A 19,740-nucleotide genomic window follows, 5' to 3' on the forward strand; every position below is an offset into this window, starting at 1 on the left:
TGCTTGATGGCAGTGAATAAATAACCACCAAAAATAACAATTTATTTAATGATCCTATAATTTTCCTAATTATAATAGAGTATTTTTAACATATTGAAATTACCCATCTCATTTCAAAACAGGGCAAGATCTTACTAAATTAAATTACATATAAAATCATTGGTGCATATTTTGCTGCTCACAGTCATGTGGTTGTGACTTGCTCCATTAAAATAATACAAATAAAAATAAAGAGCCATTTGGGATGTAGGTAGCAATCTACAACTGTTCCTGTGCAAGCTACAACCATTTTAGTGCATTAGATTCGCACGTCTGAAAAATCAGTTCTCAAAGGTATTCATCTTCAAACTAACAGTTGTTGTCTATGCTTGTATTAGAGGGTAATGTTATAATAGCTTGAATTAACTTTAGAGATACTTCACTAACTAAACAAACTTGAACAATATCTTATCAACAGTTCTCTTCAACTACTATTGGGAGGGATTCCATGGGAAGATTCAGAGCTAGCAAGTGCTGGGAACTTTTCAAGAACGCTCTCCTAGAAGCACAAAAACAGTTCAACCCCTATAAAAAGCAAGAGAAGTAGGCAGACCACGAGACCACCTTGTCTTAAGTGTGAGCTTCTGAGTCTGCTCAAAACCAAGAGAAGCATATGAGAGATGGAAAAGCAGACAAAATACCTGTCGAGAACTACAAGGGCATTACCAGGGCATACAGAAATGCAGACAGAAAAGCAAAAGCTCAGCTTGAGTTGAAATTGGCCAGAGTTATCAAAAACTACAAGAAAATGTTCTTCAGGTACATAAACAACAAGCAGAAACAGAAGGAAAATACTGGCCTGCTGTTTAACAGAAGAGGTGAATTAGTCACCAACAATACTGAAAAGGCAGAGGTTCTCAATGCTTTCTTCATATCTGTCATTACCAGCACTGTTGGGCCCCAGGCCCTGGGAACAAAACTCCAGCTTGATGCAAACACAGACCCACCATCAGTGAAGGAAGAGTTGGTATGTAAACTATTACAGGAGCTTGACCCCTACAAATCAATGTGTCCTGATGTTATTCATGCGAGGGTGTTAAGAGAGCTGGCTGACATCATTGCAGGGCAGCTCTCCATAATCTTTGGGAAGTCATGGAGATTGGGAGACATCCCAGAACACTGGAGGAGACTAATGTTACCACCACCTACAAGAAGGGCCTAAAGGAGGACCTGCTCTGTTGATGTGGGGCAAGCGGTGGACATTGTCTACCTGAATTTCTCCAAGGCTTTCAACAGGGTTCCCCACAGCTTCCTCCTAGAGAAACTGATGCATTTCTGTCTAGACAAGTGGTCTGTGCGGTGGGTGGGGAACTGGCTGACAGGCCCCACCCAGAGGGTGGTGGTAAATAGCTCCCTTTCAAACTGGCAACCTGTCACAAGTGGGGCCTCCCCAGGGATTGATCCTGGGCCCAACACTGTTTAATATCTTCATAAGTGATCAGGATGATGGCATCAAGTGTACCGTGACAAAGTTTGCAGATGACACCAAATTGAGTGGGGAAGCGGACACTTTGGAAGGGAGACCCACCCTGCAGGAAGACCTGGATAGGCTGGAAGAGTGGGCTAACAAGAACCTTATGAAGTCTAACAAGGACAAGTGTAAGGTCTTGCCCCTGGGAAAACGTAATCCAGGAGTGCAGCACAGGCTGGGATCTACCCAGCTGGGGAGCAGCTCTGTGGAAAGGGACCAGGGCATTCTGGTGGACAACAAGGTCAATGTAAATGAACATTGTGCTGTGGCAAAGCAAGCCAACAGGATGCTGGGTTGCATCAACAAGGGCATCACCAGCAGAGACAAAGAAGTCATTATCCCACTCTCCTCAATGCTTGTCAGGCCACACCTGGAATGCTGCATTCAGTTTTGATCCCCACTATACACAAAAGATGTGGACAGGCTGGAGAGGGTCCAGAGAAGGGCCACCAAGATGATCAAAGGACTGGGAAGCCTGTCATATGAGGAAAGGCTGAGAGAACTGGGCTTGTTCAGCCTTGAGAAAAGAAGGCTTAGGGGAGACCTTATCACCATGTTCCAGTACTTAAAGGGTGGCTACAAAGAAGATGGAGACTCCCTTTTTACAACGAGTGACATGGAAAAGACAAGGGGTGATGGGTGCAAGTTAATTCTGAGGAGATTCCAATGGGACTCACGAGGAAAATTTTTCATAACGAGAGCAATCAGCCATTGGAATAATCTCCCGAGGGAAGCAGCAGATTTCCCATCATTGGACCCTTCTAAGATTCATCTGGACAGGGTGCTGGGCCATGTGTCTAGACTGTGCTTTTTCCAAGAGAGGTTGGACCAGATGATCCTTGAGGTCCCTTCCAACCTGGTATTCTATGATTCTACGGAAATAATAGAAAAGTCACTGAATTAACTACATCGTATTTTATTGCTGTATCAGCTGTCTTAGACATTGATGCAACTTCCAAATAGAATTTCTCCACTGTGTATCAGATGAAAATACTTGTGCAAACAAAAGGTGCTTCTGTGTTTCAACGTCCCCCTACTAACAAACTAGCTGGATGTTTGCTGTCATCTGTGTCTTACCACAAATCACCTCAAAGAGCTGTGTTACTAAACACCACAGCCTCAAAATAAAGGTGGACACTGGGAGAATCCTTTAGAAAAATATCATCTGAGATATTTAGCTCATATAAAACTCCTCCACTGAGATGCTGAGAAGCAGCGAAAGGAATTTGTATATTTAAAAGGTTAACTCAATCCCCTGCATTGCTTTGAAAGTTTCAGTTAGGTAACGCAATTGTTTGACGTTGCATTGCAAAACACAGAAAACCAAAGCTTGCCTGAAACAAGAGAACATTCTGCTTAAGTTTGGTTATGCTAACAATTTGGCCAAGTTTATATTTATTTATTTTTCTAAATATGGTAACGTTGCTTTCTTAAGGAAAATGTATTACCTTCCTAAAAAAGAATGAAAACATGAGGTAACATGACTGTAAAGTATATGTTAAGTAATTTAAACAGTTGTTGCATTTTTTATTAAAAAATAATATTAATTTGTAGTATTCTCTCACTGATTTCAAGATTTTTTAAGAATGATGAGATTTAATTGCAAAAGTGCAATCCTTAGCAGCGTGGCACAACTAATAGGTATTGTTGCACATTCCTCATATACTGATGTTGTTATACTCTCATGATGACAAAAGCCATCAACTTTGTTTTATTTTCCTCTGATGCAACAGTCAATAACAAATTGGTCCATTTCCAATCCCATTCATTTCAAAGGAAATAAGATCAGTGAAGCAGCAAACTCACTCTTTAAGCGTAGAAAAGAAGTTTTCATGTCTTAAAATCAAGGTTTAGCACCATCGTTTACATACATTATATTATTAAAGCAATAAAGAACAATGCTACTTGGATTTAATCCCATTTGCAATGGGATTAAATGGGTACAAATTCCACAGAATAAAAAATAAATATTGACATTTTAAAAAAGCATACATTCTTGTAGAAATACATTTTCAGGAAGATTAGGGAAAAATACTACCTTCACTATTTTCAGGTAAATTTCCAATGGATGCATCTTTCATGATGTTTATGAGCAGTCAGCATTAGAACATGCAATTCCACTTTGACCCACCAAAGCTCCCAAACCATTGTTGCTTCTATCCAAGCACCACAGAAAGACTCTTGCACAGTAGAATCAGTTGACAATTAGCTTACCTACACTCTAGGCTTTCAGGTGCTGGGATAGGACAGGGCATCAGTAGAACCACTAGGATTTGTATCAAGAAGTTTTTCAAAGAAATTCAGTGTCAGGCTACAAACTAAATACCCAAACTGAATGAAATGTTCAATGTTGGCATACCTCGGTGCTATTGGAGAAAGATTTTAAAGTGATTGACAGTTGTACTCTTATGACCAAAAATACTGAAAGAACAAAAATGATACACCAGATTTTAGCCAGTGTAAGGTTTGTTGATAACCACAGAATTATATTGGTTTAACTAAGCTGGGTACTTATCCTCAAACATTATTCCTGAAAGAGTAAATCACTTGGTTTTAATTTTTTATATTTTATTATAGGTTGATGTTTCCAAATAAAATATAAACAGATGCTTCTGAAAATGGGCTAAAATGAAGAGCACCTAATCTACAGACAAGAGATTGAAGCAACAAGGCAACTTAAATGAGAGGGGGGAAAAAAAGGACATACCTTTGAACACTGTTTATGATTCTGGCACCAAGCAAGTGACCCATTGTTCTGAAAGACAAAGAAAAAATGTATGAATATTAATATATCTTTAAGACTAGACATGATCACCCTAACAGGTTTAAACAGAATTCACCTTCCAGTTCTGCTTAGAGAATGGTGTTGTGTCACAACACTAGTACCATTCCTGACTCCAACTCCCTTGTGTTGAGTAAAAGACTCAGGCAAGCGTAAAGTGACCAGAGAAAAGTTAGGAAAGCATTTCATCAAGCAAGGCTGGTGCAAAACTGACTTAAAGTCACCTTTTAGTCCATCTTTGTAAACACTTACTGTTTAGACTTGCTAGGAAGCAAACAAAAGGTAACACCTTTATTAAAGAAATTGATATGGATTGGTAGTGATTCATGAACAGAAAGCCCATTAGTCACATTTCAATATTGCACAAAAGTTAAAATGAATTATCAAGGAAAGATAATGAATGTCCTTGAAGTAAATGGAAAATTCAATTAAATGTGACATGAGTTTACCAAAAGTCAACCATGCCAGTTTTAGTTTATGTTTTTGGTAATAAAGTGCAATTCTCAGATGAGGAAACACTATAACTCTCATTTATCTTGACTGCAGTAAAACAACCAATACAGTATCACATGCAAAATAATAATTTAAGCTAAAGGAAAAGAGACCATAATGAGAACAGAAAGATAAATATGAAACTGGTAGAGGAACAAACAGCAACCTGCTGTTCTACTAGAGGGCATTCTGAAGGGTCAACTTCAGAAACAGTATTTCCCAGTAAAAAACCCACAGCTCAGGAAAGATAAGTGTATGTTTCTGGGGTTAACACATGAGACAAAATATTGATTCACTTTCTGTATCGGGAAAGACTGAAACAACATCAGGAAGACCTGACTGACTCTGTGGACTGAATACAAGAAATGGGGTAAAACTTTACAACACAGAGTGCACATTCATGCACTTAGGAACTTACACGTATTTTTTCCACAATTTATAAACTCATACTCTGGAAACAGAACAAAAGTTGATTCTGGTAAATTTCTTGTTCACAATCTGATTACAATGGTGAGTCTATGAGGGAGTAATAGGACGCCCGTTCATATGAATTAGGCAAGCTATTTCTGCTGAGATTAATTTGATTGGCTTCACCTTTGAGTGCCTTCACCTTTGGCAGTGACTACAGACCTGGAAGTAAGTCTCCATGGAAGAGGAATTCAGGTAGGCCAGAATCCAAAGGACGAACACGATTAGACTTTTTTCTTTTTTCTTTTTTTTTTTTTTGTTTGAATAAAGGGAGATGTAAATAATGGAATAATCTATATACATGACTTTTTATGTATAAAAACATACAGATAAAGCCAAAATTATTCCTTGAATGTACAACAACTACAATTCAGAAGCAGAAATAGATACATTAGCATGCATTGAAACTAGACCAGCTTCTCAAAACAGCAGTACTCTGTTCTGATCTCAGCAAAGTTTATAAGGCTGAATACAGTGGCTTGCTACCACAGCTATGAAGCCTACACTTTGAAGCTGGATCCCTCTTAGCAAACCTTTGAAGAGATCATGTTTATGCATGTCTTCATAAATGCATGTAGTAATGCCTTCTCACATGCTCCCAAGATGTGGCCAGTAGGTCAAGGGAAATGATCGTTCCCTCTACTCCACTCTGGTGAGACCCCACCCAGAGTACGGTATCCAGCCCTGGGGTCCCCAGTGCAAGAAAGACATGGAAGTGTTGGAGTAGACCCAGAGGAGGGACAAAAATGATAAGAAGGATGGAGCACCGCTCGTATGAGGAAAGGCTGAGTTGGGGTTGTTCAGTCTGGAGAAGAGAAGGCTCTGGGGACACCTTATTGCAGCCTTTCAATACATAAAGGAGTCTTATAAGAAAGGCTGAGAAAGTCTTGTTACCAAGGCCTGTAGTGACTGGACAAGGGGCAATGGTTTTAAACTGAAAGAGGGTAGATATAGATTGGACATAAGGAAGAAATTGTTTATGATGAGGGAGGTGAGACACTAGAACAGGTTGCCCAGAGAAGTGGCTGATGCACCATCATTGGAAGTGTTCGAAGTCAGATTGGACGGTGCAACCTGATCTTGTGAACGATGTCCCTGCCCAGGACAGAAGGTTGCATGAGATGATCTTTAAAGGTCCCTTAATGCATTAAAGGTCCCTTCCAACCCAAACCATTCTGATCCTGAAGATGGAACACTGAAGATTGTTCAAATCACATACTCACAGAATGACTGAGTTTGAAAGATACCACTGGAGGTCATCTGGTCCAATCCCCTTGGCTCAAGCAAGAACACCTACAGCCAGTTTCCCAGGACCAGGTCCAGGTGGCTTTTGAATATCTCCAAGGTGGGAGACTCCACAACATCTCTGGGCAACCTGTGACAATGCTTAGTCACACTCATAGTAAAAACAGTGTTCCTTCATGTTCAGAGGGAACCTCCTGAGTTTCAGTTTGTGCCCATTGCCTCTTGTCCTGTCACTGGGCACCACTAAAAAGAGCGTGGCTCTGTCCTCTCTGCACCCTCCCTTCAGGTATTATACACGCTAATGAGATCCTCCTTCAACCTTCTCTTCTATAGGCTAAACAGTCTCAGCGCTCTCAGCCTTCCTTCATAGGAGAGATGCTCCAGTTCCTTCAGCATCTTCATGGCCCTTCATAGGACTCTCTCCAGTATGTCCTTGTCTCTCTTTTACTGAGGAGCCCCAGAACAGTACTCCAGCTGTAGCCGCATCAGTGTTAAGGAGAGGAAAAGTATCACCTCCCTCAACCTGCTGGCGATACTTTGCCCAATGCAAATCAGGATACCGCTGTCCTTCTTCGCTGCAAGAGCACATTGCTGGCTCATGTTCAAATTGGTGTACACAAGGATCCCTAGGACCTTTTCTGCAAAGCTGCTTTCCAGCTGTGTGGCCCCCAGCATACATTTGTGTATGGGGTTGTTCTTCCCCGGATGCAGGACTTTGCACATCCCCTTGTTGAACTTCATAAGGTTCCTGACAGCCCATTTCTCCAGCCTGTTAAGGTCCCTCTGGATGGCAGCATGACCCTCTGGAACACTCCTACGAGTTTTGTGTCATGAGCTAACTTGATGAGGGCACACTCTGTCCCATCAACCAGGTCATTAATGAAGATGTTAAACAGGACTAGAGCCAGCATTGACCTCTGGGGCACACTGCTAGTCACTGACTACCAACTAGACTTTGCGCCGCTGATCACCACCCTCTGAGCCTGACTATTCATTTAGTTTTCAATCCACTTCACTGTCTGCTCATCCAGTCTGTACATCAACAGCTCGTCTGTAAGGATCTTACAGGAGACTGCATCAAAGGCCTTACTGTACTCAAATTGGTCAAGCAAGTCTCTGCCTTGATGAAGCCATGCTGACTACTCCTGATGATTTTCTTGTCCTTAATTTGCCTGGAAATGGTTTTATGGATTAGCTGCTCCATCTCTTCCCCAGGGATTGAGGTGGGGCTGACCCATCAGGGCCCATTGACTTAGTCATGTCCAGTTTGCTTAGATATTCCCTGACTTGATTCTTTTCCAACAAAGCTACATCTTCCTTGCTCCAGCCTTTCCCCCTGGTCTCTGGGACCTGGCATTCCTGAAGGCTGCTCTTGCTAGTAAAGTCTGAGGCAAAGAAGGCATTCAGTACTTCAGCCTTTTCCATGTCCAATGCAATCAGGTCCTCCATCTCTTTGCGCAATGGGTTTCCCCAGTCTTCCTTTTGTCTCCCATGTACTTATAGAAGACCTTCTTGTTGTCCTTGATGTCCTTGGACAGATTCAATTCCATTTGGGCTTTAGCTTTCCTAAATTCATCCCTGGATGCTCAGACAATGTTTCTGTATTCCTTACAGTTTACCAGTCCTTGCTTCCACCCTCTGTATGTTTCCTTTTTGTGTTTGAGTATTGCCAGGAGCTCCTTGTTCATCCACGCAGGCCTCCTGGCATTTTTGCCTTAGTTCCAATTTGTTGGGATGATCTGCTCTTGAGCTTGGAGGAGGTGATCCTTGAATATTAACCAGTTTTCTTGGGCCCCCATTCCCCCCAAGGCCCTATCCCACAGGACTCTTCCAAGCAGATCTTTGAAGAAGCCGAAGTCTGCTCTCCTGAAATTGTTCCAAAAATCTTCCCAGCTGTCACAAGAGCTTGGCCCCAACACACAAAAAAATAGAATAAAGAACCAGAATCCCTTTTTTTCAAGATCCCTTTTTTTACACCAAAAGGAGCAGAAAGTACAGCAAGAAAAGGACAGAAACAATATGGATTTTGATGCACATGTTCCCATCAGACTGTTTGTGGAAACTAAAGCCTTCATGCAGGAATGGACATAAATCTGCTCTTAACCTAAACATAAGTTATTCTAACAATATCAACAGCTAAGCACACTCTTCCATGCACTGATGGACCAACTGAATTGAAAAAAAACACAGACCTACTCCTACATCAGTAGGAGAAACAAATTTTTGGTTGGATCAGTCATTTGAGTGCACATCCCTTCTGTACTTAAAGAGATGAGCACAGCTTACTAAAACAATTCTGCAAAAATACCAATACCAAGTCACTTCCAAGGACAATTCAGAATCACCTTCCAAATTTTTAAGCTTCTGTTAGCAGGAAAGACAAAAAGATGCAGGATAGGGTAATTAGGCAACAAACTTGCATGTTTCAGCCTTCAGCCACACCAGAAAAATCACTGCCTTCTTCATTTTAAGCATGAAGCTTATTTTGACAAAATAAGCTCAATCACAGTGAGAAGTTCAGGAAATGAAACTAAAGCATTGAACTTCCATATTAATCTTGTACCTTAAGATCCAAACTAATGCAAATTATACTTATGCTTTCACCTCAACTTTTAATCTGAATTTCAGAAACTTTTTTTATACGCCTTGTTTTTCATATGAGCTGTAATGATAAAAATTTCTATTCCTGCATTACCTAAGGAACTCTGGGGATGATAAATGTAAAGACATATCCACTCCTTTCCACTTGCAAGCTTATTTAGGAACAATTTAAAAATTTTAGTTCATACAATTTAATTTCAATATTTTATGAACGTTTATTTTGTCTTATCTTCCCAACAGTTTACAAAGCAATCATTATTTGAGTTTATAATACCATTTTTATCTGCTGTTACTGAAGAATTTAGCCAAAACTAAGATTTGCTAGTGTAAGAATAGATATCTATGAGCACTGTGTCAGGTCCAACCCCTTCAAAAAGAGAGATGCATAAATAGAAGAAATAAAACCTTAGAACAGCCGTAAATAACATATGCTAGTGGGGATACTTTAGTATTACCCTTAATGCTGCATGAGGATTTATTATTTCCATTTACAGATCTAGCCAGCAGTAATGTTAAAACAATATTTTATGTGCTACTTTCAATTTATCCCCCTTTTCTTCTTCATATAAAATGTGACAGAGGTAGCTGATTGCAATAACAGATTAGAAGCAGCTCTCCGCTTTGTTTCAGTTATGCTACTGCTTTCCACTGAACTAGAAAAAGCAGTCCAGCTTTTAAATTATATCTGTTACTTGAGACAATAACGCCATAAATGTCCAGATGTGTGGCTCTCCTACTTCATAATTTTAATGTCTACAAATGTTTTTATTTTTTCTACTGAAAACTATTACCACTTGAATTAAAAAGTATGCTTAGCAAAACATAACAGTATTGTTTAGCAACTTCAACTTCATATGAACTAACATGATGTGAATGAATTTTCATTGTACAAGGTAAAAGAGCAAATTTTACAGGCTTCCTTTGAACAACAGGGTAACAGACAAAGCAGGAATGCTAAATGAACACTCTCCTCCTCCACTCTGCATCTTAGCAAATGGTTAATCTAAATTACACAAACACTCAGCTGTGACATTTTTTCTGCTTTGAATCTAGTGTACCTGGATGAAAGTGTAATTTCAAACCATGAGAAAATTGTGTCATATCTGTAGCATTTTACATGTTCCCAGATTGCATCCTCAGTTCCCTCACATCTGTTTTTCTTCAGACGCAATCCTGATCTGACATGAGAGTCACTTTTTGTCCTGATCTGACAAAAAATGAGAGTTTTGACTTTGTCTTTAGTGGTGGCTTAACTCTGCTGTGTAGAAATGGCTTCAAGGAAGAGTTAACTACCACCGTTTCTGCCTATCTATAAGCCTTCCACCAGTGTACCTTTAGGGCAACCTTAAAGTATCTTACTCTGTACACTGAAGAGAAGAAACCATGCCATATGGGGCAAACTCCAAATATTCTGTCTGTCCAGCACTGACACGTCACATGAAAGATGTCAGGCAAACAAGACTAAAACTCCAACATCACATAGTAGATGGAGACAACAGGAACTCAGGCTACTACCTGAGCCCCACACACTTTCACACTCTCCCAGAAAGGAAACTGTAGATAAATAGAATCAGGCCTTTAAAGACCAGGACTGTTTGACGTGTCTAAGTCAAGAGTTTACAAAAGCAAAGACAGGAGGAAAAAAAAAAAAAAGGAAAAAATGTCAATTATTACAAGATTTATCATTCAAATTTTTCATAAAAATACAAGCCACAAGTATTTTCAATGAAACTGATAAACTGGCATCTCTAATCAGTCTTACCAGGCTTCATTTCAGCAAGTATATGTGTACACTTACTTTCCTCTGGTAAGCCACAAATGTCCTTGGGCCTAAACAGTTAAGATAGAAACATCTGTGTTCTGTGCCCTCTTATGCCTTGAAAAAAGACAAGTTGTGCAGCATCTCTTGTAAGAAAAAAATGCACGTAGAGAGGCAATGAAGAATCAATCTTCATCTATCTACAGTGTGCCCCAGGGAAAAAAATTAATAACCTTCAAAAGCAAGTAAAAACTGGCCTCTCATTGGAGGAATAGCAAAAAAAAAAAAAAAACCCAAAGAAAAAAAGAATTTCCTTCATTTGCATCTCTGGCCATAATTATGTTAGGAGATACAACCCTTCTTTTGAAATGCCAGATATCAGCTGTGAAAAATGAACAAGCCATTTAATCTGCTATGACAATACCTGTATACCTATTATCAGTTTTCGAAGTCTTTTCTCCCCTGCCCGGTCTTCAATTCACTTGTGAATGAAACCACTATCTCTCAGAAGTGGCCTCTCCTGACGACCTCACTGATTCTTTCAAAATGACAAAAAAACACAGAAATAAGCCTTTCAAATAACAGTACCCACTGACGTGAAACAGAGCGTTTGAGTAGACAAATCAATAGCTGCTGCCATGATGAATTTGAACAGACAGGTTCCCAACATTTTCCTTAACCTTTCAAAAATCTCAACAGCATGAAATTATATGTAATAGTAAAATACAATTTATAGTGTGCCTGACATACGTTTCCTGAATGTGTGCTCACTAAGACACAAATTAATATAGGGACTTATCTATGGCAGTGCTGTGTGTCCCCAGGCCCAACTCCAAAGTGTGGAAATAAGATGCAGAATGGAATGCACAAATTCAAGCTAGTCTTTCCAGTTCCTAGTTATATACCAAAGCATGCACCTAGGAATGAATTTCAGAAAAGCCTGTATACTTAGTGGAGAGAGATACCAAACACAGCAGACAGGAAATGCAAAAAAACAACAACAAAAAAAATATTTCTCAAAGCCGTTCTCTTGAGATTAAACACAAACTTGTAGCAGATGCATAGACAGGGGAACCACAGTCCCACCTCTCCTGGGCTCTGGTATGTAGTTATCCTTTTGCACATCAATAACTGTCACACATTTCTCCTTGAAAATATGGCAGAAAAATGAAAAGCGGTTTTATACAACAGCTTGCCCCAAAAGTCTTTCACTAGAGCAAATTTAAGCCCTTACACACTTTGAAATGACTCTTAGCAACAGGCTGGAGTGAAGACTGAAACCTGGACAACAAAACTGAACAACTCTGTAGAAATGAACAGGAGCTATATGGACTCAGAGACAGTGAATAAGCAATGTCATAAAGCCCAATTACAAGGTCCATCTCTGGGAAATAAGACTGCTCCTTCAAGGATAATTTATGCAAATATATTTTTAGTGCCTTCACTTCCACTTGCTTGTCCAATATATGGCAAGTTTGAAGACCATCCACTGGAGAAGCCATGGATAGAGAAGGATCAGTATGAAATGAAACCACTTGTATAATACAACAGAATCCCAGAAGTATTCTGGTTCCTTGGCTTCCAATCAGGGAAGGTAGGATGGACAAACAATTGTTCTTTTTATAAAGTTTCTTATTTCGTTGTAAATTATGTCTTAAGGAAAAATTAATTCCTTAGTAAGGAGTTTCTGTTGCCTAATAATGGCTTTAATAAGAAATGAAATTTAATAAAGCAAGCATCAAAAAATCTTAAGCTGAATGTTATTGAGCAGGACCATTTCTGGCACTTAAATATATAGGAACAGTATTTGCATGTACAGTTGCAGTTTCCATTATAATCATTTGATTGGGAAACCTCATCTCAACCTGACAGAAAATGAGCAGACCTTGGTTAGTTCTGCTTTCATCACCTCTAAGCTATATTAAACTATGTGACAACCCCAACCACTACTAGGAAGTTCCAGCTAATACAAAAACACTGTCATATACTGCAGAAAATTCAAGTCTGCCCAGTAGCTGCCTCTGGATCCCAGTCTCCCCACTTGCTGGCACCTGGACATACAAGCTCCCAAGAACACAGCCCCACTCCAGCTGCTGATACAGCCTGTCACACACACTGACAGAGCAGACTGGGACTCCAGTAGTCAACCCCCTTGTGGTTGGGGGGTTACTACAGTAGCCAACCTCCCTGTGGTCTTGCCCCTGAAGACACACTGTGACACACACAGAGCTGGTCAGGACTCCCCAGGTTCTTGCAGTAGCCAAGGCCCTGGAGACACACAGTCACACCCAGCTCACAGGCCACCTCACCCACCCACAGGCTCGTTCAGCTGCCTCTTCACTAGTGTTCACACACTCGCCCGCACTTGCACCAGCCGCTGGCTCCACAGACACACGGGCCGGGTCCCTGTGACCCATAGTCTCACACCAGGGGCTGGCACTTGGTTTCAGTTGCTCCAGTTCCTCTCTGCCTCTGTCCTTCAGCCCACGGTCCCAGCCCAGCGGCCAGCACCCAGACCCCTGCTTGCTCCAGTCACTGGCACCATGGACACACAGGCCTCTGCCCTGGGGTCTGACTCCAGTTGCTGGCACTCAGCCCCCCTCACACACATACACACACACAGAGCAGATGCCCCTTAGGCAGGAAAGGACTTAGGAAAGGAATTTAATAAGATAGGACAGACTGCACTGGTCAGGAGCAGGGCATGGCCAGACAAGCATATCAGCTATTTACACACATCTAGCCCCTTTTTATCCCCTTATCCCTCCATTTCTCCATAATAAGTCCTGTGCAATCCCACAATGCTCTTTCCTTGCACCCCATAATGTATCCCATACCCCTGGCAGCATCTCGCCTCAATCCAAAAAGTGCTCTGGCATTGGTTCACCTTGATGGGTCTCATGCGGGACAGTGGAGCTGAGGCTCTCCTGGGACAGGCCGTCCCTCCCTCTGACTCATTTATCTGGGCTCCCATATGCCTTCCGGACCCTGTGCTCCCCTGGGCTTGTGGAGATGGGCCTCTGATGGGCTGATGGCTCCCGTGGTGGGCCTGGGAGCAGCCAGGCAGGGTGTGATTTGGGATCCCCCACCTGCCATTGCCTCTCTGAGCTCTTTCATGGGTCTGCAGACAAGCTTTTATCACACAACCTAACTATTTTATAGCAGTCACAGAGAACGGAACCAAATTCCAGATAGCACAATGTCACACACTCAAGAGTAACAAAAAATGGTTCCTGAAGCAAAAGTGTAAGAACTAGATAAGCAGCTAATGGCTTGTTCCAAACTTTTGGTTTTTCTTGTTACTATTCTCTGTAATTTTCCTACTTCCACTATAGCTTTTTAAGATGGAAGGATAGCAACACTATGCAACATTCAAAATGGGTCATGGCATAATATATACAGTATTATAATATCTTCAGTGTTATTCACGGTTGTTTTTCAAAACTCCTTAACTTTCAGTTTATAGTTTTGACTCCTCCAGAGAAGTTAGCTGACATTTTTACCTTTGTCACGTGTTTCAATGTTGAGTATGCAGGTGTAAGGGCCCTGAAGGCATGAGTAGGCCTTAACAGCCCTGACCTGCCTCACCTGGAGTCTCCACCCTCACCTCCTACCCATGGGCCCAGAAGTCTCATTTCAGCCTGGCTGGGGCCTTCCATGAGCTACGCTGTAGCTGCGCCTGCCTCTGGGCCTGCCTCCTGGATGGACATCTCACCTATGCTGTAGGCAGCTCATCTCCTGGGTGTACCCTGTAGCTTCTCTCTCTCCCTCTCTCCTGGCTCGACCTGGCACCCAAGGCTGAGGCCTCATGTCCTGCCCTGTCTCTGTCCCCATCCTCTTTTACAATAGAATCATAGAATAGTTTGGTCTGGGAAAGACCTTTAAAGGTTCCCCGCAATGAGCGGGGAGATCTCCAACTAGATCAGGTTGCTCAGAGCCCCATCCAGCCTGACCCTGAATGCTTCCAGGGATGGGGCATCTACCACCTCTCTACGTAACCTGTTCCAGTGTCTCACCACCCTCATTGTAAAAGATGTCTTCCTTATATCTAGTCTGAACCTATCCTCTTTTAGTTTAAAACCATTACTTCTTGTCCTATCGCAACAGACCCTGCTAAAAAGTTTGTCCCCATTTTTCTTATGAGCCCCCTTTAAGTACTGAAAGGCTGCAATAAGGTCTCCCTGGAGCCTTCTCTTCTCCAGGCTGAACCACCCCAACTCTCTCAGCCTGTCCTCATCGGAAAGGTGCTCCAGTCCTCTGATCATCTTTGTGGCCCTCCTCTGGACCCATTCCAACAGGTCCATGCCCTTCCTGTGCTGAGGACTCAAGAACTGGACACAGTACTCCAGGTGGGGTCTCACCAGAGCAGAGCAGACGGGCAGAATCACCTCCCTCGACCTGCTGGCCACGCTTCTTTTGATGCGGCCTAGGATACAGTTGGTCTTCTGGGCTGCAAGCACATACTGTCAGCTCATGTCCAGCTTTTCATCCACCAGTACTCCTAAATATTTGTTGAACCTCATGAGGTTCACACAGGACCACTTCTTGAGCCGGTCCAGGTCACTCTGGATGGCATTCTGTCCCTCAGGCATGTAGAACAGCATAGCATAGCGTACTGTAGCGTAGAATAGCATGGACTATTTCAGTTGGAAGGAGCCTACAGTGATTATCTAGTCCAACTACCTGAACAATTCAGGGATGACCAAAAGTTAAAGCATGCTATTAAGAGCATTGTCCAAATGCATCTTAAATGCTAACAAGCTTGCAGCATCGACTACGTCTCTAGGAAGCCTGTTCCAGTGTTGGCCGCGCTCTCAGTAAAGAAATGCTTCCTAATGTCCAGTTTAATCCTCCCCTGGTGCAGCTTTGAACCATTCCCTCCCATCCTGTCACTGGATCCCAGGCAGAAGAGCTTAGCACCTCCCTCTCCACTTCCCCTCCTCAGGAAGCTGTAGAGAGCAATGAAGTCACCCCTCAGCCTCCTTCTCTCCAAACTAGACAAGCCCAAAGTCCCTAGCCACTTTTCGTAGGACATTCCTTCCAGCCCTTTCACCAGCTTTGTTGCCCTCCTCTGGATGCATTCAAGGACCTTCAAATCATTCTTAAATTGTGGGGCCCAAAACTGCACACAGTACTCAAGGTGAGGCTGCACCAATGCAGAATACTGCAGGATAATTATCTCTTTTGAGTGGCTGGTTATACTGTGTTTGACACACTCCAAGATGCAGTTTGCCCTCTTGGCTGCCAGGGCACACTGCTGATTCCTATCAAGCAGGCTGTCGACCAGCACACCCAGATCCCATTCTGCTCTCCAGCCACTCCTCTCCCAGTTTATATTTGTGCCCAGCGTTACGCCATCCTAGGTGCAGAATCCAGCATTTTGACTTGTTAAAGTTCATCCCATTAATCATTACCCAATGCTCCAATCTATCTAGATCCCTCTGCAAGGTATCCCATCCCTCAAGAGAGTTAACAGTACCTCCCAGTTTGGTCAAACTTGCTTATGGTGCATTCGACTCCTGTATCCAGATCATTCATGCACACATTAAACAGGACTGGCTCTAGAATTGAATGCCGAGGAACACCACTGGTCACCAGATAGATGTAGCCCCATTCACTACAACCCTTTGAGCCCTGCCCTTCAGACAGTTCTTCATCCAGCGCACTGTGAACCATCTCATCCCACAGTTGCCCCCAGCTAACCCTGACCCTGGCTCATCATTTGCCATGCCTGGGGCTGTTGATGATCCCATTACCAGCACCCAGCTCTGCCTGTCCTGTGAGGCTTCTCCCCTCGGAGAGGCCATGGCTTGTAATGGCATCACCATTGGCCCCCAGCTCTCCTTCCCCTGCGAGCCATCACTGAGCCTGACAGGAGGAGACTGTGCTTTGTGGTCTATAATAACATCTTCATTTTTTCATGATGTATAAGAAATGTCCTTAGACTTTGCTCTAGTTAAAAGCACAAAGCAAAATTTCAACAACAGAACCACATAAAGATCACCCAAACCAGGCAAAACAACAAAACATGTAAAACCTACCAAAACAAACAAAAAATCACTGAAAAAGACTCTAACATGAGAAAAGGAGTCTCATTATTAGGTATTAGGTATTAATCTATTAGTCACATTGTGTATTAGTATTAGTCACATTGTTTAATATATTACCATCAGACACTTGGATAACTTTATGATGAGTGTGTTTTATAAAACCTTATGTAGAAATACAGCATTAAGCTTAACTATGTATATGTATTTCCTCTGCCATCTTACAAGTACATACGACTGTTTCCATAAAAAAAAAAAAAAATTAACTGAGCAACAGTATTCTGAGAAGAAAGTCAAAGGGAAGAACGCATTTTGGAACATACACCCAGTGTTCTTCTGTTACTGTGACTAGCCAGTGTGATCCCTCACAGCTAAATCAAATGTCCATCCTCCTTAGCAGAAGCCATTTCTATACTACAGATGTTTAAACTGTAGAAAAGTAAATGTTGGTTACTGGTTAACCCAAAGTAATTAAATTAAAGAGGTGACTGAATGCAAGAAATAGTTATAAAACTGATCAGCCTAACAATTCATTCTGGTGACATAACTGCAGTTTGTAAATATAAACCAAAATTAAATTATCATGGGTAACAGCTTGACTAACACTGCAGTCTAATTTTAAACATCTGGGCTTAACACCATAAAATGGATATCACAAATAATTTTTAGAAAGTCTTAGTCCTATTTTCTTTTGGACTTACACTAATGCTGCCATCACCTGTAACGTGCTAACTCCTATCACAATTATATGGTGGGTCCTCCTGTAGATGAATGGGTACAAATAGAACTGGATTGACCTAAACCTTGCATTGATATTTCCTGAACAGTTCATGCAAAGTCATCGTCAACCTTTGTTTCTATTACAGTGTTTTCATTAGAGTTTACACTGAAATACTTAAAGCCACAACTTCACATGCACCAAAATTAAAACACAAAAGAAATATTAAGATCAGGATAATTACAAAAGAAATTAAGTAAAATCAGCAACAATCACCTAAATTGTGAGACACAACAGTACTTGTTTTCTGGCTGTCATCATTAGTAGGTTCCTAGAAAGACAGTCATCAAAATCCAAAGGTCATTACCAGAGAAACAGTAAGAGATTCAGTAGTTTTGAAAATGCAGACTATGTATTGCTTGGACCAAATTTTCGTCTCAAGTATGGAACACCTTTTCCTTTTTTACAGCAGTGTCTTCTCAAATGCATAGAAAAACTAGATAAACACAAGCTGTTAAAACAAATGAGCCACAGGAATCCATGTGTCTCCACCGCACTTGTGAGTTATGACTGCCTTCTTGTGGTTCCACAGACTTCACTCTTACCACTTCTAAGAGTGATCTCAACTGAGGTCTTATTCTACGTAGCAGAAGTTCCTATCAATCTGTAAAAGAATCCAGATGAAATAAACTTCATTTCACTAAGCAATAGGAGGAATTAAATACACTAACTTGAAGATATTAAAATTAAATATGGAATCTTACACTAAGGCATATACTTTGGGCCAAATTCTGCATACATTTCTTTGGGTTAAGTAATCCAGTTGAAGTGAACAGAAACTAATCTAATAGCATTAATATGGGAAGCAAAAGATGGCTTGTCAACTCTTTGTTTGTAGGCCTTATTTCAAAACCCCCACACTTGCAAAAACCTAATGTGCCTTTTTTGTCATGTCATAAAACAGATTTGCTATACAAGTGAAATAATGGCGCAATAAAACTATATGCTGGCTCAAGGATGTGATAGAAATGTAGCCCACCGGGAAATTAACACCGAAAAGAGCAAAATACATTTTTAGAATGCAGTCTTTACCCATGCAAAATACAATATAAATGTAGACACACATGACCTACTTTAGTGTACTTAAAAATACACAACTGATTTACCAAAAAACAGTAATATTCCAGGTTTCAGAAATGCGTGCATGCTGCTTTTGATGCTGATTTGCCTTTATAACTGAAAATTATAGTCCATATTATTCTTCTGTATAATTATAAGATTACTGGTTAGTTGGGTGGTTCCCAAGAGCATGTGATGTGGTACATTTACCACAGGCTGCATTCGCTTGCACTCACCGGCACTGCCTACCAGCTGATCATTCCGGAATCAGCTACAAACACCCCAGGGTGTCTCCACACTAGGAAGTCATGTGAACCACACGAACACATCTGTTGAGCAAAACAACTGGTGTTGATGGACTTGATGTCTGCACTACACATATGCCAACTTCCCCTTTCCCTTTCCCTTCAACTAGTTCTAGTCTGGTCCCACGGACACAATGCCCATTAGTCACTAAAGCACATTAGGTCCCCCTGGATCATCTCTTCCAGTTATGTTCATCCAGAAGAAACCCGCTGCATGAACTCTCAGACTGGTCCATGACACGAATCAAAAGATGATCGTGATGCTCATGGGACTCACTCCAAAAGCAAATTCTGATCCACGTTAAAACACTAATGTGCAAATGCATCTCAGACACTTCTAACATCTCCCACAAACACACAAGAGTAGTATTTCAGTGCTTCCTGCTAGACTAGATTTTCCCCAGAAGCCACACTGTTTCAGGGCCATTCAGGGCAGTGTTCCTTTCTGGGCTTGCAAAATGCTTAGGGTTCTGGTGTCTCATGTCCTTAAGAAACTAAGAATTAAAAAAAAAAAAAAAAAAACAACCACAAAAGAATAATAACCATACATTTTTAGATCAACTACAGTATCCATTATAAACAGTTTAACTACGAACTAAATGAATACAGGATACGCCATGCAAGTTGCACTGTCATGGAGTCATTTCTGATTACAAAACTGCTAAATGCATTAAATGCATTGTTCTACATACTG

The 19,740-nt window shown here is 41.4% G+C and overlaps 1 protein-coding gene across 1 annotated transcript in view; it reads right to left on the minus strand.

Moving 5' to 3' along the window:
- Nucleotides 1-19,740, minus strand: part of ANOS1 (anosmin 1) — a 152,125-nt gene that overhangs the window by 115,803 nt on the left and 16,582 nt on the right. Inside the window, exon 2 of the mRNA XM_063341293.1 lies at nucleotides 4,218-4,265. Coding sequence (XP_063197363.1) covers nucleotides 4,218-4,265 — 48 coding nt within the window. The remainder of the gene's footprint in view (nucleotides 1-4,217; nucleotides 4,266-19,740) is intronic.

Source organism: Chroicocephalus ridibundus, chromosome 1, assembly GCF_963924245.1.
Source record: "Chroicocephalus ridibundus chromosome 1, bChrRid1.1, whole genome shotgun sequence".
In the NCBI taxonomy this organism is placed as follows: Eukaryota; Metazoa; Chordata; class Aves; order Charadriiformes; family Laridae; genus Chroicocephalus; species Chroicocephalus ridibundus.